Source organism: Indicator indicator, chromosome 20, assembly GCF_027791375.1.
Source record: "Indicator indicator isolate 239-I01 chromosome 20, UM_Iind_1.1, whole genome shotgun sequence".
In the NCBI taxonomy this organism is placed as follows: Eukaryota; Metazoa; Chordata; class Aves; order Piciformes; family Indicatoridae; genus Indicator; species Indicator indicator.
The window spans coordinates 14238146-14256660 of record NC_072029.1 but is presented as its reverse complement, the minus strand read 5'-3'; the positions used below and the strand labels follow the sequence as shown (position 1 = coordinate 14256660).

The following is an 18515-nucleotide window of genomic DNA, read 5'->3' as shown; positions in this document are numbered from 1 at the left end:
TGCTTTAGTATTGTCACTGTTGCATTAAATGGGCGATTTATCATTTTGTGGGGGCTACCAGAGGTGGAATAAATACTGTGTTTCTCACCTTTCCTTTATTTCCCTGCTTTCATTATTCTGTTGCTGCTAGCACCAGTTTCTGCGTTTTTCAGTAAGAGCTTTTTCTGAGCAGTGTTTCAGACTTACCTTTTGATATTGAGTCCCCACTTAAAAAACTTGGTAAAATTGTTGGCATTGTACAACACTCATCCTGCAAGACTTGCAGTTGATGGAGAGAGCACTCGAAGTTCCTAAACTTTTCTGATTTTAATGACAGTATTATGTCTATTGACTCTCTCTTGCATGATTGAAAATTTTTACCTTGTTTTTTAAGAGCATTAGCAAAAAACATTGACATAATTCTAGTAATAACTGCATTTTTTTTTTTTTTAGGAAAATGTGATAAAGTACATGAGAATTGCTTGTGTAGGTGTCTGATCCTTCCCCCTTTCCCCTTTTGAGATTTTTTTTCCCCTTTTTTCCCCCTTCTTTTTTAAGAAGAGACTATTGTCTTCCTGATGGGGATGGAACTGCAGCTGTTCTGAATGACATAACAGTTGTACTTGAATTTGAAACAGCATTTTATCCATGACCTTTCTTTCTCCTCTCTTCCTCCTGCTTGGTAGGAACCATGTATAAACCTCCATACTTTGTTGTGTAGACATGCAACAGAATACATGTTTGAAGTACCTGATGTGGCAAGTGCTAAAATAAACACTTTGAACACTTTAAGATTATGAGTCATCAATCCCAGGCTTGTGTTTGTGTATTTCAATAACTGATATAACCTATTTGGAAGTTACTTTCCAGAGACCTCATCATGGTGATCCACAATAAATCTTGAATAGAAATAAGCTTGAAAGTTCAGGTACCCATGTGCACTATTTTAAGGTTTGTTATATTCAAATTCTAAGAGTTTTTAATTTGTCTGTAATGTCACTCTTTATTCTGCACCTTTGGAAAAACTTGGTCTGAAACAGGGAGTTCTGTAGAACAGGTGAAGGATTTGTCTTATGGTGATTTGGTGTGTAGAGATGATGGTTGTGCATCTGAAGAGTATATTAAATCTGTCAAATGCTAACCAACTGGGCATGGTTGGCTCCAAGTAAATGATGAGTTCATTTTTTTAATTGTACCCCCCAGTGTATTATGCTGTCTGAGCATTTGATAGAAACAGTGCTATTTCTCTAGGTCTTGCCATTTCTATTATACTGAAAAATGTAAGGACTTTTACATTGTTTACTCATTTTTAATACTGAACAGCTAAAATGAAGGAAGCGATTACTTCTTAGAGGTTATGTCTAAAACTGAGACAGAATTTAGTCCAGGAGGAGCAGAGGAATTATCTTTTTGGTGGATTGTTCAGTAGCATCAAATATTTAAAAGGAAGAATCTTAACCTGTAAGAGGAAATCAATCTCTCTTTATTTTTTTAATGAAAAATCCCTGCGTAATCATTTAACCAATCAGTATTACCACATGATTCTTTATTGATTAAATGTTGTCTTCTGTTTTGTAGAAGACCCTTTTGAGGACTTATTCGGGGGCAGACGAGGTCCAAGGGGAAGCAGAAGCAGAGGTGGTGGATCATTTTTCTCTGCCTTTAGTGGATTCCCTGCTTTTGGAAGTGGTTTTCCTTCATTTGACACAGGTGAATATCCCAGCATTTAACAAGGAATGCAGTTTGGGCTCACAGAGTATCTCAGTAAAGTAAGCTGATAAATGCTTTTTTAGAAGCTCCTTGCATTTGGGAGATTCTAAGGCTGCTTGTTTCAAATCAAGCTGCTTTCTGTGAAGTCTGAATGGAAATGAAATGGTAGTTACACTCTTTGGCCTACCTGAAAGTTCATGAGAAGTAAACAGGCTTCGACATGGTAGAACTTCTTCTAGTGTTCTTAATTTTGGTCCTACGGTTTCTTTATAGTTTTAGAATTGGTTTTATTTTGTTTACATTTAGGTGTTGGGGAATATGATAGCTTTCATTTGAGGTCCTGAAATAACACTGAAATATGTGTGCCTAAACCCTGTGGTACTACTATGTAGTTCTAGGATAGTCAGTTTGGACGCAGGCCAGGAGTTGCTGAGCGTAACTTGTAGTCATCATCCTTTCAAATTCTAAGATTCTGGGCACGTTAGTGATACAAAACTTGTTCTTTCTGCTAGCTTGGGCCATCCCAACAGCTACATTACATCAAAGAAAAGATTAACTCAAGTTGCTAGCTTTATCTTGAGTGGAAAGAGCATATAATGGTTGAGTGCAGCAGACAGATATGAATGCCTTTTTTTCAGGGGATGGGGGTGATGAATGGTATTTGGACAACACCATTTGGAGCTTGAACTGTGGGGTCCATATTGGAGAAATCGATGGGGTTGCAGCCATGCTTTTTAGTATCAGGCTGATGCTTAATGCCATCTAGTCACTGGTGTTCTTTTGATTCAACCAATTAATGGCACCCTGAAGTTAGGGTGTAGTCTGAGTGGGTGGTAGATTTGGATCCCCCTGTCACTGACAGCATCCCATTGGCATTTTCAGTCAAATACCATTTTTCCCTAATAGGTTTTACTTCCTTTGGTTCATTGGGACATGGAGGCCTTACTTCATTCTCCTCTACGTCATTCGGTGGCAGTGGGATGGGTAATTTCAAATCAGTATCAACCTCAACTAAAATAGTTAATGGCAGAAAAATTACTACAAAGAGGTAAGTGATATAAATGTATTTGTATGGAACTTTATGTGGTCACAATCATAGCTATAAATAAATGCATGTAATTATACTATGTATTTATACACATAAATATAGTGCTATGTATTTCTGCTTTTGCTATTGTGGTGATAACATTACTTGAGTTTCTCTGATTTAAAAAACAAAAATTTGAGAAGTTTGAGAAGGTCGACTCACCTTGGCGTTGCTAAGTTACTTAAAGCTATAGCCTGTGGAAAGATACTGCTTTTCTTTAAACTCTTGATAGTTGAGGAGGATTCAGATCCTTAAACATGCTTTTAGAACTGCCCTGATCAAAAATGAAGGTTTGAAAGGGACCTGGCAGTGGAGCTCCTCCAGGCTTTCAGATGTATCTTTTATTATGGTCCCTGACGGCTGTCTGCCAAGTCAGCCTGTGCTGGATGGGAAAAGTATAATGAGTTTCTGTTGATTCTGAGGCTTTTAACCTGGGGATTGGGAGGACTGCAGACATGATAGGACATGAAACCATGTTCCCTAACATCAGCTCTAGTTTGCTTTCCTAGGCAGTGTTTGGGTGATGTTTTTATCTGTTAAGTGAAATAAACAACTGAAACCTGCTTTGGAGAAAACTTCCTGTTTGATAAGTGAATTTACAAGTACTATATACCTCCTCACTGTTTCGTGCTTGTGGTGGGAAAATCACTGCATGCATTGGAGAAACTCAGTTACAGAGTGGCCTACATGGAACGTTGTGATCTCAAAGTTAGGAGTATTGAATGCATTTCAATACTTAAAATGTACTGCCAAGCAAAGGAGAACTGACTATTTTGTTTGGTAACTTGTGTCAAATATGGTTAGCCACATCTAGGAGGATAAATTGACCCTCTTTGGGAAGTCCTGTTACTTGTAGAAGGTCTGCCTACAAGGTAGCTACCTCTTAAGATTCATGTCCCAGCACACCCAGTGAAAATCCTCTCTGAGTAATATTTTGCTTCAGGCAAGAAACTGTTCCCTTGGATTTTAATACAGGTGTATTCACTTCACTAAGTCTGACTTTCAGAAAAATTTGTACTCCTCCATGTGGTTTCCTCATTTGAATCATGAAGGGAGAATACCCAGTTAGTTAAAATTCCAGCAGAGATTAAATACTCTAAAAATAACTTAAACATTCCTTATCTTTCTGTTTTTAAACCAACAAAAAACCCCAAATGCGAAGAGTTCCTTAATCTCTCCTCCCAGTCAGATACTTAAATTTTGCAACGTACATGCTGGTCATACACTTGGTATGCAGTAGGTCTCCAAGTTAATTGCTCTGAACAAATGAGAAGCGGATTAAAAACTGTCTTGTGTGCCTTACATCATGCAGAATTGTGGTTGTGTCCAGAATAGTACACATTTAACAAATGGGTAGGTACTAAATGCACTGTCAAAATTTACAGTTGATCTGTCCAAAGGCATTTAGTTCTGGGCAATAGTGTAGTGTCAGTGCAACTGTGACAATGAATGAGGTGACAGCTGTGACTGTGAACTCTACAAACTGGAGGATTCAGACAATTTTCCTGCTATACATACAGGGTATCAGTAGGGGAATACAGAGGGTTACTAGTTACTGCCTCTGTGCTGTTAAATACAAAAGCCTGCCAACTATAGTTGCATTAAGCAGGCAGTGTGCTCCATTGTAGTTCATTATCTAAACCCCTTGGTCTAGTATGTAGTTCAGAACTGCTTACAGTGCTTCATTATGGCTGTGTTTTTGTCCTACAGGATTGTTGAGAATGGACAAGAGAGAGTAGAAGTTGAAGAAGATGGCCAGTTAAGGTCGCTAACAATAAATGGTAAGGAGAAGCCTCTGCGCTTGGATAACAAGTAATTCAACGCACGCATTTAACAGAAATTTTAAGCTATAACAGCCACCATTTGAGGATTGACAGGAACATTTTTTGAAGATTTCAAATGAACTCAACTTTCTGTATATCCGTACTTAAGTAGTATAAATAGTTCACAGAAGCTTGTATTTGTCATAGACTTGAGTTGATTGTTGGGACCACATCCGTTGGACCATTTTTTGTCCTTAAAGCTGTTAGAAATTTCTGTATGCACTTTTCTTTTTATTATATATGATCAAGGTCAACCATGGTCCTTTAGTAGTGCTAGGGCAAGATGTACACTAACACTAGCATGAATCTTGCTTTTTCCAATTTGAAATGTGAGCCAATTAGTAGTTTAAGTCTGCTGTGAAGTTAAACATTTCCAGGATAACCTTTTTTTATAATTTTTTTTTTTTTTTTTTTTAAGTTTAATAGTGAACAATGTTAAGACATTTCTGGTAATGCATTTCTGGTTTAAATAAATTAAGGATGTTTTCTAGTTGTGCATGAATGCAGACAACTTAGTAAGTTTTAACAAATGTTTAAATGTGTAATGTAAGCAAAAGGTAAACAAAAGTGAAGGCAGTAAGCTGAGTCTTTTGTTATTTGCTAAAAAATTAATTTCAAAATGAATAAATGCTGATGTTTGTGGTGCATTCTTTCATGAATGGCATTTGTAACCTTCTTGTGTCTGTGTGTGATTTGGGCAACTTGGGAAAACAGTGCTCTTTGTTTTTTTTTTTCTTTTTCTTTATTCTTTCAGTCTTAAGGATGAGGGCCTTTGTTCTTTGCAGATGTTTTCTTCAGTGTGACTGAAAACATGATACTTAGTTTCTTTTCTAAATCTGTATGTGAAGCACCTGTTTTTAAGAAGCATTCAGAGGCTGACTCTCTAACTCCATCTTTTGCCCTAGTACAAAATTTTTTTTTTTGTTTTTAGTCCTAAAGCAACTCTGTTTAAAAACATAAAAGAAAAAATTACAAAGTTTTAAGTTCTGAGATTTGCTTCAAAAATTAAACTGTGCTGAACACAAATGTACAGGAAAACATTCAGTAATATCTGATAAGATTTTATTTTCTTTTTTATTTTGAGAACAAACGCAATTACTTTGAAGAAGATTTGGACAAAGTTATTAACATTAAAATATCCTATTTTTAGTCATAAACCCAAAGATGAAAAATTAATTAATGCCTTTTGTTAAATTAATGGACTGAAACAAAGCATTAATTTGAGCTAAGACCAGATTTTCAAAGCTTAGTGAAATACTTGATTTCTGTATGACATAGAGAAGGCATGCAAGTAACTATTGGCATATGTTAACACCTGTCAGGCTCTGAGTAATTTCATGCATAAATCATGGCTCTGCAGTTTTTATATGTGTGCCAGCTTTGAACATCTGGCCTTCATGAAATTCTTTAGAGTGGCTTAGTGTTAAAAGAAAAAAAGGAGGAAAAAAAAAAAAGCATGGTGTTTTCAAATGATCACTTAATGCCTTCTTGCTGAACACCATCTGCTTTGTACTAACAAATGTGTTGGTTATTAAATACATCGAAAAGATTTGCTCCTGTTTATCATGCAGGAAAACAAATTCAGCTTAACACAAACCAACAATATTGCAAACTATTACAGCAGAGTTCATGTTTGCAGCAAAGTTAGTATATCTTACTTTTGTCGCTCTGCCATTAATGCTGATTTCATAGAACCAAATGAAATAACAGGCAGAAGAAGAAATAAACATGTACCTTTGGTTTTGGGGCTACAGAAGTTATGTACCTCTTCAAGCTCTTTGCAGAGTTCTTGTAACTTCAGTGTTGTGTTTTTGATGTAGAAGCACAAACTCAGTTTAGAACTAAACTGTTTTCTTGTTAATGCTGTTCTTTTTTCCTTCCCTGTGTATGTTCCTTCTTGATCCAGATAACTAAACAGACAATTTCAAAATCTGGCTTTGTTGTGATGTCTTGAGTTACTAAAAATGTTAATTTATAGGACATAGTGTACTCCTTTAAGTTATGTAAACTGTAAAAAGTGCTTCAGAATTGGTTAATCAACTCAAATAAAATTAGGACAATCTGGAGTTGAGTTTGAATTCCTTCGTGCTTGACCCGGAAGTTTTACAGTGAACTGCCAAACTTCTCCACCTATTTTAATCTTAGGTAATCGTTAAACATTTAAATTGCCTAGATCAAGTGAAGAACACAAGTACAGAAGAATAGCTGCTAGTGGCAAATCTGTACCCACATGCTCGCCTGAGATCTTCCTACCCAGAAAAGTGTGGTCCTTCTCACATCATTGCATATAAACGGTTCAATCCAGGGTTCTATGATTAAATCTTTTAACACTAAATTTGCTAAAGATCAGATGTTTTGGATAGTCTCTTCTTCCTTCAGATCCCTGAAGCTGGATATCGTCAAGAGCTGGACAAAATAACAGCATTAAATGGCAATACTACACTTTCTTGGTAGAAAGTAAAAACTGGCGAACACAGAAACAAAGAAGAAACGAGTCGGTAGAAAGCATAATTTATCAGTAAATTAATTTCCACAGTAGTCAGCAAATACCCATACACCAGCATTTGAACAGGCTGGGGGTTGAACTGGGTAGATACATGGACTTGGCCCAAGTATAGAACTGGACTGGCAGTTCAGTTGCAGATGTTAAAAAATTGTCTTCTTGCACTTGACCTCAGCCAACAGGCTCTGCCTCTTTCAATATGTAGAACGTAGGGTTGTTTTCTGAAACAACACCACATCCAACCTTTTAAAAATGCAGTTTCTTGCATCCAACATAATTTTTAATACACAAAATGAATCCTCATTATATGCTTACTGTGGATCCCATTTAAATTCTTCCTGTTATGTTGTATATTCAGAATTTCTTCTTATTTGTGCTGCTGAAATTAGCTTTTTCTCTCATGGAAACCCACTTTACTAGGTTGCTCTGAAAAATGTTATGTCATTCTTTACTAATACATAACTTGCATGGATGTACAAAACTTGCTTACTAGAAGTCAGGGATCATCAAGGGCAGCACATTTTCCTAAACTTCCATTTTGGCCAATACATCCCCAAATACTTCATAGCAGGAAAGGCTCAAAATTCTAGCAAATGCTAGGCTTCAAATGTGCAGTGGGATGAGGAGGCTTTCAAAACCAGGTGCTGTTTGATTAGAAGTATCGTTTCTTCATACAGGAGGGATTAATTCTGAAGGTTTAGGGACACCATCCAGTTTAAATGAAACTTCCTCCAGTGGTTTGGAAAACTAAGATGGAGTTTTTGAACCTGCTAAATCACTTACTCTTTCATGCTCTGCTTCAAAGTTCACTGGTAGAATACAGTAACTTTGTAATGCTTTTTCTTGGTGCAGCTTCTTTGGTCTCTTCTGCATGGCAGTGATTTCAATGCAATACACCATAACACAAGTTCCTCTTTAGATTGCATGGCATCTACCCCTTTCTCTTGGCTTTACTGAAGAAGTTTGGATTTTTGCCTTAGAATGCTTCACATTTTAAAATTGCTGCAGCTATTGGTAGTTCTTCGTTCTTAAAACTTCTTCTCTTGAGAATGACAGGCACTGTTTTGTGGTGTGACAAAGCTGCCCTTCAGAGTGAGTGTACATAGCATTTTTAAGAGGTATACTGTATCAGCTTGTGATTAATTGATGGACTGAGTCTTAGAATGCTTAAAATACGATTGTGTAAGACTTAAAAATCCCCATCATTTCAAAGCCCTAGGGGTTTGTATCTCTCTGTCAGTGTTTGTGTTCAACTGTCTTGTTTGCTTGCCCTCTTCAGTGTATTGGTGTCAGGTTTGTCTTTGTATTTAGTTGTTCTGCTTTGTTGTAGACCATCTCTGGGGTGGTCCGGTGATAAAGATTGATTTTATTTTTGGAAATATGAATTCTGTTCCTGAATCTGCTTTTATTCTGCTTGAGAAATGAGTTTGTCTCTTATTTACCCTTAGTTTCATTCGTGAGGTAACGGTGTGGTGCTTACTGGTGAAGATGATTGCATTGCAAATTGCTACAGCTGTGTGATGCTTGTGGTCAGAGTGCTTTTCACAAGTGCTCAATGTTAGTGCAGTGCTTTAATTTAGTAACAGAATACTTGTTAACCTTTTTGTAGAAGCAGTTCTTAGTACTTCTGGAAAACTTGTCTCTTTGATCCTGATTTTTGAATGTCTTGATATTTAGCCTTATTTTTCAGTCATGTTCTTGCAAGGTAGTTGACAGATTACTGATGTTTGTATTGCAGTTAGTAGTAACCAGAACTGTGAAACTCTTACTAACATAAGAAAATGAAGCTTGTTTGCATTGTTTGCTGCCTCTGGTCTTGTTTACTTTGGGACTGAATTGTGACTGCAGACTTGCTTTATTTAGTACTCGGCAGAGACAGTTTGGGTTTTCTTGTTGTTGCTTGTCTTCCAAGTGGTTGTTTTAAGTAAAAAGCTTTTTATCTTCCACACAAAATGCTGAAATGGTCCTTATGTTGCAATAGTGTTGGAATGAAGCATGTTTACTTGGTTAGTCTTACAAATTATAGTTTTTGAATATGTTCTTTTAGTGGGATGACTGCATGAACTGCTTTGGTTTTGGAAAAAAATGTCCTGACTGGAATTGGTTGTTGAGTAGAGTGCACTACTGAAAGGCTAGAGCAAAATATGTTTGCGTTATACTCTGCTGCATAGGTCATGTGTTCACAAAATGGTAAGCCTCACTTTTGGGATGCTGCTGTCAGATTAATAAGAAAAAAAAAAAGTTAAAATACTATGACCATCTGAGCCATAACCCTGAACCTGTGCAGGCTGACTGCTGATTTGAACTCACTGAAACTTCTCTGAAAACTGAGTTCTGGCAGACAGAGCAGTGGGTTGGTGTTATCTTACTTCTGGCAGATGTTAGCAAGTTAATTGAAAAGCTTTGTGAGTACTGTATTCTTGTCATGCTTGCCACGTCCAAAATCTATGCACTGGTTTGGATGTGAAATCTGAAAACTATGAAGTCCTGGTGTGAGGTAGATTGCACTGGTGGTCTGAGTGCTAATTATATTCCACATAAAGGAAGCTGAAGACTTCTGCCTGAGAAGATGTCAGCTTTGAAATATAATGGTGGGGATTAAAGTATCTTTAATTGAGAAGATAAGTAAAAAGTGTTATTGAAGGGATGCCATTAGTAGAATTTTCTTTAGTTCTCTGGTGTCGTAAATAGTGCTACATTTTCCAGCATAGTGGGCTCATTTTAAAATCACCAAAAGTAGATAATTGTTGAGCTTTATTTAAAATTAACAGTCAAGCAGATAGATTTTTTTTTTTTGAGGCTCTATCACAATAACTCTTAAAACTTTATTTTGCCCTGTGACTCTTCCTTTGTACTGAATCACAAATGAGAGCTTTCAGTATTCTTTTCAATGCAGCCAACTTCAAACAGAAAAAAAACCTGCTCTCTGCCAGCTGGATACTTTCTTACACCTGAATGTTAATTCTGAGGAAGATTAAATAATAACACCTAGTTTGTAAAGACTACAGTAAGGATGCTTGTCTTGTATGAGATACAGCAAATGACACTACCTTGAGAAGGCTTCAGTTCCTCATTTTATTGACTGCTAAAAATCAAATACAAAATCTTCTGCTTTGTTTCTTATTTGTAAATTTATTTGAATGTGTTACTAGTTTGGAAGAGGAATCCAGGCTGAGTGACTGGTCACAGAACTCACGTTGTGGAACACACATGCCTGATGGTCAGGAGTGAGAATTGTTTTGGCTGTGTCTGTACTGGAGGTGCTTGAAGTTGTTACTACAACAGCTAAAGATGCAAAGCAGCAGCTCTGGAATAGGATTCTTCTGTCTTGATTGCAGTCACAGGCTTGAATGAATTGGAGTCTTGGAGGGGTGTTTACCTGGAAAAAAACAAGCCTGCAAAATCTTTGACACATCTGGTAGAAAAGCTGGGCAGATCCATCAGTCTTGATTTCTTTATGGGAACACATGCCCTATATGTGTTCATCTTTGAAACTGTAAAGTAACTTTATAAATAGTAAAGTAAGATTAACTTGGGTATTGATCACAATCTGCATAGCTGTCACCATCGCCACCTCTGGCAAACTTTTTCCTGAGCATGTATTTGAGCCTTTAAATTTTTACAGAAACTTAATCTGAATTTGTCATCCTGTTGCCATACTTGTCTTACTCAACAACAGAATACTGTCTTGCTTTTGTGAAAGGGCATATCTGGAGTATCAGTATTCTTCCAAAGGGAGCTAGGCTTTGGAGGTTTCACAGTTGCTTTGGACTTCTCTGTGAAATTATTTCTGGAGGAAAATGGAGAAAACTCAAATGGCCAAGGTTCAGCCTTTCCTCCAGCCTCTCTTAGCCAGAGTTGGAGGGTGAATTGTCTTCAGAGGACTTTGACCAGGCTTTCTATAATAATACTGACTCTTATCAGAAGGCACTTTGGTCCTTTGATTTATTTGGACATGTCCTGTAGTCACTCAGACACCTCCCAGAATTAGTCTGCTGATCTCAGACCTATGCATTTCTTACTGCTGGGTGCTTACGGGAAATACCCGCAGGTCCTTATCACCAAGTGTGCTGCCTTTCACTAACAAAAGGATATTATTCAGGTCTTCCATGCAAACTGGGAGCTGGATGTTAAGAGAGCAGTAAAGAGCTTGACATTCACTTAAAGCTGTTTTGGGTGCATCTGGTATTTCCTGCAAGCTCCTGAACGAGAGCAAAGAGGTAGAAAATTTTTCTCTTTGGAGATTCATGCTCTGAGTTAGAACAACTGCTAAAATGTTTCTTTCATTAAATACCTCTAGTGCTACTTCTGTCTTTTGTATGACTGGATGTTCTACCCACAAGAAGAAAGATCATGGAATCACAGAATGGCTTAGGTTGGAAGGAACCTCAGAGATCATCTACTCCAACCTCTCTCCATGGGCAAGGACACTTCTCAGTTAGACTTGGTTGCTCAAGGCATTATCTGGCCTGGTCTTGAACACTCCCAGGGAGGAGGCATCCACAACCTCCCTGGGCAATCTGTTCGAGAGCCTCACCAGCCTCCTACTGAAGAACTTCTGCCTAAGATACAGTCTAAACCTATTCTCTCTGCATTCCCCCTTGTCCTGTCATTAGACACCCTTATGAAAAGTCCCTCTCCAGCTTTCCTGTAGGCTCCCTTCATATATCGGAATTCATGAATCTTAACTTCCTTGTTAGACACAATGTTGTAACTTGCAGGGCTGAAACAGTGAGGGAGAAGCAGGAAACCAGCACAGCCTGCCTTGTGCTGTTGACACAGATTTCAAGGACTTTTGGCCTTTGCCTTTCTCATCATGAAAATCTGATCATGAGTTAGTGAATGCAGAAGGGGTGGGCATTTGCCTGGTCTCCGCTGGCTCAAGCTCGGTGCTGCTGTGGAGGCTTGCTTCCTTGACAGTGCAGGCAAGGGAGGTGCTGCTACAGCCAGAGGGTGGTGTGCCAAATTCCAGTTTGATTCTACAAAAATGGGTACGCCAGTAAGATGCAACTGCACATATTAAAGGTCACCTTGTTTGGAAGAAGGGTATAAACATTTGTATCAGGCTGGACAAATTCAAAAGAGAAGGTAAACACACATTTTTAACACATGGGTTATTTAGCTGTTGGAAGAACCTGCCAAGAGAAGTAGTCACTCTGCCTTTCAGAGTTTTAAAAGACTAGCTTTCTGAAAAATACAATTTAGTGGCAATGAGTTTTTGGGCTCTACAAAGAAGTAGTGGAAATTCAGGATTCTGGGAGACAGATCAAGATGTAACACAGGACACACTGTTCCTTCGGGCTTTTCTTCATAATCTGTGCCTGAGCTGCTTCTCTCCCTCTCCTGACATGTTAACGTTAATGCACATGACATCCTCTTATCATAGTTTTGAGACTGGGAGTGCTTTTGTGATAAAATAATTCGAGGGATATTTGGGGTGGTGCGTGGGGGCCACCTTGCATGTTGGGAGGTGCTGAGGAAGCAGGATAGCTGAGAAGAGAGGAGACAACGCATGCCATCTAGGGCACAGATACTATTGCCTCATGATTTGCCCTGAAGCATCCAGTTTGGGATGTGTAGGTGCTGAGAGTGGACTTCATGTGGGACAAGACTTCTGGATCTATTAAGGTAAGTAGCTGCTTTATTGTAGTGGACAAATTGGGTGTTTAGTGATGAGAAACCAGGGCGAGGGCAGGGATGACTGTCCCAGGAAGTTTGATTTGGAATTTGCATTACAGTGAGCCCTTGTACATCTGCTGTCTTCTCACCAACAATAGACTGCAGAGCTTGAGAGACTTTAATTTCAGCTCCAGAGGTGAAGATTAGAAGCTGCTAAGTAAAAAGAAAATCCTGTGTGCTTGCCATGCACATTCATATTTTTGAGGTGTTCTACTGGTACATGACTTTTGCAAGGGAGGCTATCTAAAGCATTTCTGAAACACTGGTACTGACTGCTTTTGATCTATCATGGAAGTATTAGCCTAAAAAAACTGGAAGATAGTCCTGTGTGAAAAGCTAAAGTTAAGTGATTTGTCCTGAATGCCACCCATAGCAGTTCTGTAGCCGTTAATATAACTCTGTCTTGAAAAGTGTCATAGAACAGAAAGTGAATTTAAAGTGCTTTCCAAAGCAGTGAATCATTTGAGAAGATGCTTCTTGTAATCAGTCCTTAAAACAAGAAGCTCAACTCAGGCTAATAAAACATTTCTTCTGAAAAGACACAGGTGTTTAAGCCTGCCTGCTCTTATTGATGAACAAAATGAAGAACAAAAGATTAATTGATTACTCTTCTGTGGTTTCCACTCTTCCCTCTCCTCCAGCACTGGCTCTGAGATCATGTGTGTGCTTTGCTTCCGAAATGTTTATAGATGACAACGACTACATCCCTGGTAACCCTTCTTGTAGAATAAATAACAGAGCCGAGTTCATGCCCGTGCTGTGTACTCTGCTGCAGGGAGGTGCTTGTTGCCCTGCACAGAATAGTTTCCAATAGTGGAAAGCTTTTTTTTTTTTTCATGAGAGCTGTTGGAGCGTTTTGCTTTACGCCTTCCAGCTTCTCCTGAAACAAAAAGCCAGCCCTTTGTTCGCACCAGGCTCCAAATTCAGGTCACTGTTTTGTTTTATGGGTGTGGAGGCAAAATTTCCCAGATGATGGGTGTCTCTGGTGCTGAATATGGATCTGTAAGTGGCTTGGAGCCAAGCTTGCAACTTTAACATAGGACAGATGGTATATTGCTAACAGAGGTCAAAGCCTGGCCAGTTTGCTGTCTTCATGACAGTTCTGATGAATCTTCTTTTAAAATACAAGCCCTCAAATTTTTAATTGAAGTTTTGATAGAATTGGCCACTCTGAGGTGTTAGCTCAACTGTCATCAATGTCTTGCATATTGGTATTACACCAGCCCAGGTTTACTGATGGGTTTAATCTTCTGCACAGAAATTCAGTGCTATGAAGGATTTTACTAACAATTTACCTTGTGGAAGGTGAAGTTACTGCCTTGCTTGCTTAATTTTATTTCCAGTTCACTATTCAGTCTTGAGTAAGCAAGTTTTTCTTTAGAAAACCAGTTGTTAATTATTTTAGTCAGTATTTTAAAAAAATTACTGCCAAAGGAGATTGTTTCTGCAGAGTTACTGAGCTGTATCTAGTACCAAGAGTGCAGGCAAGGTCAGAATTGTAATTAACAAGTGATGAAATGTTCTCAAAGGTGTGGAATCTGGGAGTTTTTATGTCAGTTGCTGGCTTGCATAATAACAAATGTAGGTGAATGTCAGTCTTACTGTTGTGCATCTGTTCTGGTTTTCTGTCTGCCGCAGTGCTGACTGCAGGACACTTTCAACCCCACAAAGAGAGCAATAGTGATCTTACAAGGCTGAGGAGAAATGCTGTAGTGTAAATGAAGTTTGACATCTTCAGACTGAGTAAAACTCTTAGCAAGTGTTTCTGAGAAGATTCTGACTTTGCTAGTGTTCAAGGGGGAGGTGGATTATCTTTGCTGGATCCTGCACTTTGGCCTACTAGGTGTAGAAAATTGTCTTTGTAGTTAAACAGTTCCAATCTCTTTGGTTTTGATGATTTGGTTTTAGTTTTTCAAATATTTATACCATGGGATAATGAATCTGCTAACAAGCAGCCAAATATTTAGAAAAGCTTTACAGAATTACAGGAAATGTGGATATGTCCATACCCTGGGTGAGCATGGAGCTTTGAAGTGTGTCCAAAGAAGGACAGTGAAGCTGTTGAGGGGTCCAGAGCACAAATCCTGCAAGGAGCAGCTCCATGAACTGGGGTTGTTTAGCCTGGAGAAAAGGAGGCACTGCCCTAAAGGAGGTTGTAGTGAGGTGAATGTCAGGTCTCTTCTCTCAAGTAACAAGTGATAGGATGAGGAAGTAATCTCAAGTTGCACCAGGAGAGTTTTATATTGGATATTACAAAAGATTTCTTCACTGAAGCGGCTGGAAAGCATTGGAACAGGCTGCTCAGAGAAGTGGTGGAGTCACCATCCCTGAAGGTATTTAAAAGATGTGTAGTATAGATTGGTTCTGAGGGACATGGCTTGTTGACGACTTGGCAGTGCTAGGTTAACAGTTGAGCTTGATATTAAAAGATCTTTTCCAATCAAAACAGTTGTATGATCTGTGATTTTGAATAGAAGCTCATGACAGCAACTTCAAGCATCAAGTTGTCCTGTCACGCAGTTTTGGTGGGTGCATCCCACCATGGGCACATCTGCCTCAGCACTCAGATGTTCTTTGCTCCTTTCTGAAATGTGGTGCTCTGAAATTTCTGTGCCTTTGTGGTAGCTCTTAAATACTGGTCCTCCTGTTTTGGCCCCAGAAACCACGTTTGGAAATGGTTGTTACTGTCCTTGTTGCTTCATCCCGTGGATCTGAGAGGTGTGTTAAAAGAGAAGGTGGAATGGGGCCACTGCAGCAACATAGGATGGTAACAGCCATCAGTCCAGGCAAGGGCAGCAGCTCTGGAGTGGCCTTCCCAGGAGATGCATGGCCATCCTTGGTACACCAGGCAGCTACTAATGTTGCTATTCAAACCCTTCTTCTGTTCTCAAAACTCACAAAGCTCTCTTGCTGAAGTAAGTGTTCCCTGTTCCCACTGGATCTCTGCAGAAGAAGCCTGTAAACTGACTGCGGTACTGTTCCCAGGCACAAAAGATGTTGTAAGTATGATTGTTGTTGGATGGTAGTCGTCTTCCTGGTTTGGTGTTTGTTTTCTTTAACTGAGAAAATTGTAACTTCTGTGTTCTCCATTTCTTGGTTACTTTGGTCAGTACTTCAGGTTGAGCAGTATACATGAAGCAGTCTCTTTATGTGTAGATCCATGTATGTTTGTGTATGTTTGTGTGTACATTTGTATGTATGAACATGGAGTTATTGGATTTGAAAAACTACTTCTTGTGTTCCTAAACCATGGTGGGTTTTCAGGCACAGGCTGAAGAGGTTGACTGTGGGTGGGGAAGAAAGATTGTTTGGAAGTTTTCAGAGTTCCCTAGATGGATTGGAGATGCCAAGCAACAAAAAGTGGTGCAGCTTGGGAGTTACAACCCCTGTAAGGCTGCTGTGCAGCTTCCTAATTAAATATAATATTTAGTCAAAATCAGTATTGAATGTCAACTCGAAACCATATTTCTTTTTTTTTTTTTTTTAATTCAGACTTCCATTAGCATGTCAATATTATCAAACAGAACACCACTGGCAGCTTAGTGCTCTGGTTGTCAGGAGGATGTTGAAAATGGGATTAGGTTTTGCAGTGAAGGTTTGTAGAACACTTTCAAACCTCCTGAGCTGTCAGAAGAGGTGTCCTGTTACTGTGAGCATGTGTCATTTTCAGGGTCGATTAAAGCATGATGGTCTTTGTATGTCAATGGAAAGATGGTGACCTTTGGAGTTCTGTAAATCAGGGATGTGTGGGAGATGGGATTTGCTTGCTCAGTCCTAGTAGTGCAGGGATGGATGAGGAGTGAATAACACATTGAGGATATAATTGGAGAGGGCAAGTACCTCAGGTTTTTTTATAATTAACATATGACACCCTTGGTGTCATATTTAAGGCTCAGGGTAGAAGGGAGAATATTTTTTAACTTATTAACCTGAAAAGATGAGCACTTAGAAACTGAGCATGGACAATGCAGCATAAAATGTGGAGCTTGCTGTTACTGTCTTGTGTCTGTGAGCTTTCAACAGCCCTAATAGCCATTTGATGAAAATATAAACTTGGTGATTTTGTGCTTTTGCCAAATTACTATGGAAGTGTTGACAAAACAGTTGGGGAAGGCATTAATCACATTTTTCTGAAGCAACTCATGAAATTGTTTTCATTTTAAATTTAACTGCATGGCTTTTTGCTTTATATGTATTTTCTTTTATGGTACACTGGATTCGCTGTGCATTAAGGTTTTGAAGGCTGGTTTAAAGGTGATAAGCAATGGAAAAATGTGTAACAAAGCTGTAATTTGTAAATTAGAGCTTGCTCTGAACTGCCCTGGAGATGCTCCTTTTAGTGAGGGCCACTAATGGAAATACGATGTCTTGATACTTTCACGTGTTGTTTTAAAAAACGAGAGTTATAAAGATCCATTCATTGAGAGAGAAGAGCACTTTGCATACTGCCTGGAGAGTTTTCTAATTAGAAACCAGTCTGATCTGCCCTGGTGGTGGCAGCTCCTAGGAAGGCTGAAGGCAAGAAGCAAAGTTTTGTCTGTTGTGGCAGTGAAGGGGCCGTTTCGTTTGGCACTGGTTGGTTCTGGAGAGCGAGTGCGAGAGGTGCAAAGGTCCACAGGGCTCTGCTTGGGCACAAGGAGAGAGGAGACACCAGTGGAAAGCACCCTGTTTCTGGGTAAGCAATGAAGGGCCTGGCTGGGCCGCATGTAGTTGCACTGTGGATTTTTTTATTTATTTGTTTTCCTCTAGCAGTGAGTATTAAGTTGTGTCATAAGGACCAGTTCTTCCGTTTTTTCTCAGTACAATTTTGATTTGCGCTTGAAATCCAGCTTCAAAGTGAAACTCGAATTGTGAGGCTTCCTCATAGTGGAGGTGAAACCTGCAGGGATTTTTGCCTGGGGATGAAATACGGGCGAAATGATAAAAAACTCTGGATGTTGAACCCCACCAAGTATTTTGCTGTTAGGGATCCCAGTTCTGGAGTAAAAGGAGCTGTGTAAGAGAGGGAGACAGTTACAGTGATCTGAGCCCCATCTCGCCTACATGTGACTTAGGAAGTGTATTAGGGAAAGAAGCCTCAAAGATAGAAGCCCTTTGAGTAACTTTTTCAGGGCAGGCAGCACAGCAGCACAGTGACATACGTTATGACTTACAGGAAGCTGTGGTAGAGATCTGACATGACCCTGGAAAGTACAGAAAGCACCATCTTTAAAGTAATCTCAGTTGCTGTTTAAAAATCAGGTCCATTTGTTCCAATCCTGAGCTTGAAATCTTGCTAATTTGAATTTATATGTCAAGCTGTGGAGCTCAGTCTTCATTCTTTGCTTCCTTTCAAAATTCATGCAGAAATGAATAAAACCCTGTGTGATAAGGTCTTTTATTAAAAGTGACTTTGAGCAGCAGCATGCAAATGGGGTCATCTCTTTGCTTGCTGGAAACATGGGGATTTGTGTTACCTCCTACTGTTTGCATTTCCCACATCCCAAATCTTTTAAGATGAGAGAGTTGGGGGTAATCTGTACGGATGTCCTGGCCTGCTTTGGCAGAAGAAAAATAACTGCAGAAGCCTGGATGTGCTCAACCTGCACTTCTCTCTGCCCTCAAATTTAATGTGGGGCGATGCATTTAACGTAGCATCTCCTGATCAGAAAGTTTTGGCAATGATGAGGCAAATCCAGGCTTTCTCAGCAGCTCCTCTATCTATCTGTCAGACTGCAGAGCTGTGCCACCTGGT

The 18515-nt window shown here is 39.2% G+C and overlaps 1 protein-coding gene across 3 annotated transcripts in view; it reads left to right on the top strand.

The window, feature by feature from the left end:
• Positions 1-18515, top strand: part of DNAJB6 (DnaJ heat shock protein family (Hsp40) member B6) — a 57583-nt gene that overhangs the window by 22128 nt on the left and 16940 nt on the right. For 2 of the 3 annotated variants that reach the window (XM_054390243.1, XM_054390242.1), the window contains exons 6-8: positions 1558-1689; positions 2596-2737; positions 4487-4557. In XM_054390243.1, the coding sequence (XP_054246218.1) occupies positions 1558-1689; positions 2596-2737; positions 4487-4557 (345 nt within the window). The remainder of the gene's footprint in view (positions 1-1557; positions 1690-2595; positions 2738-4486; positions 4558-18515) is intronic. The other variant, XM_054390244.1, reaches the window with a different exon arrangement.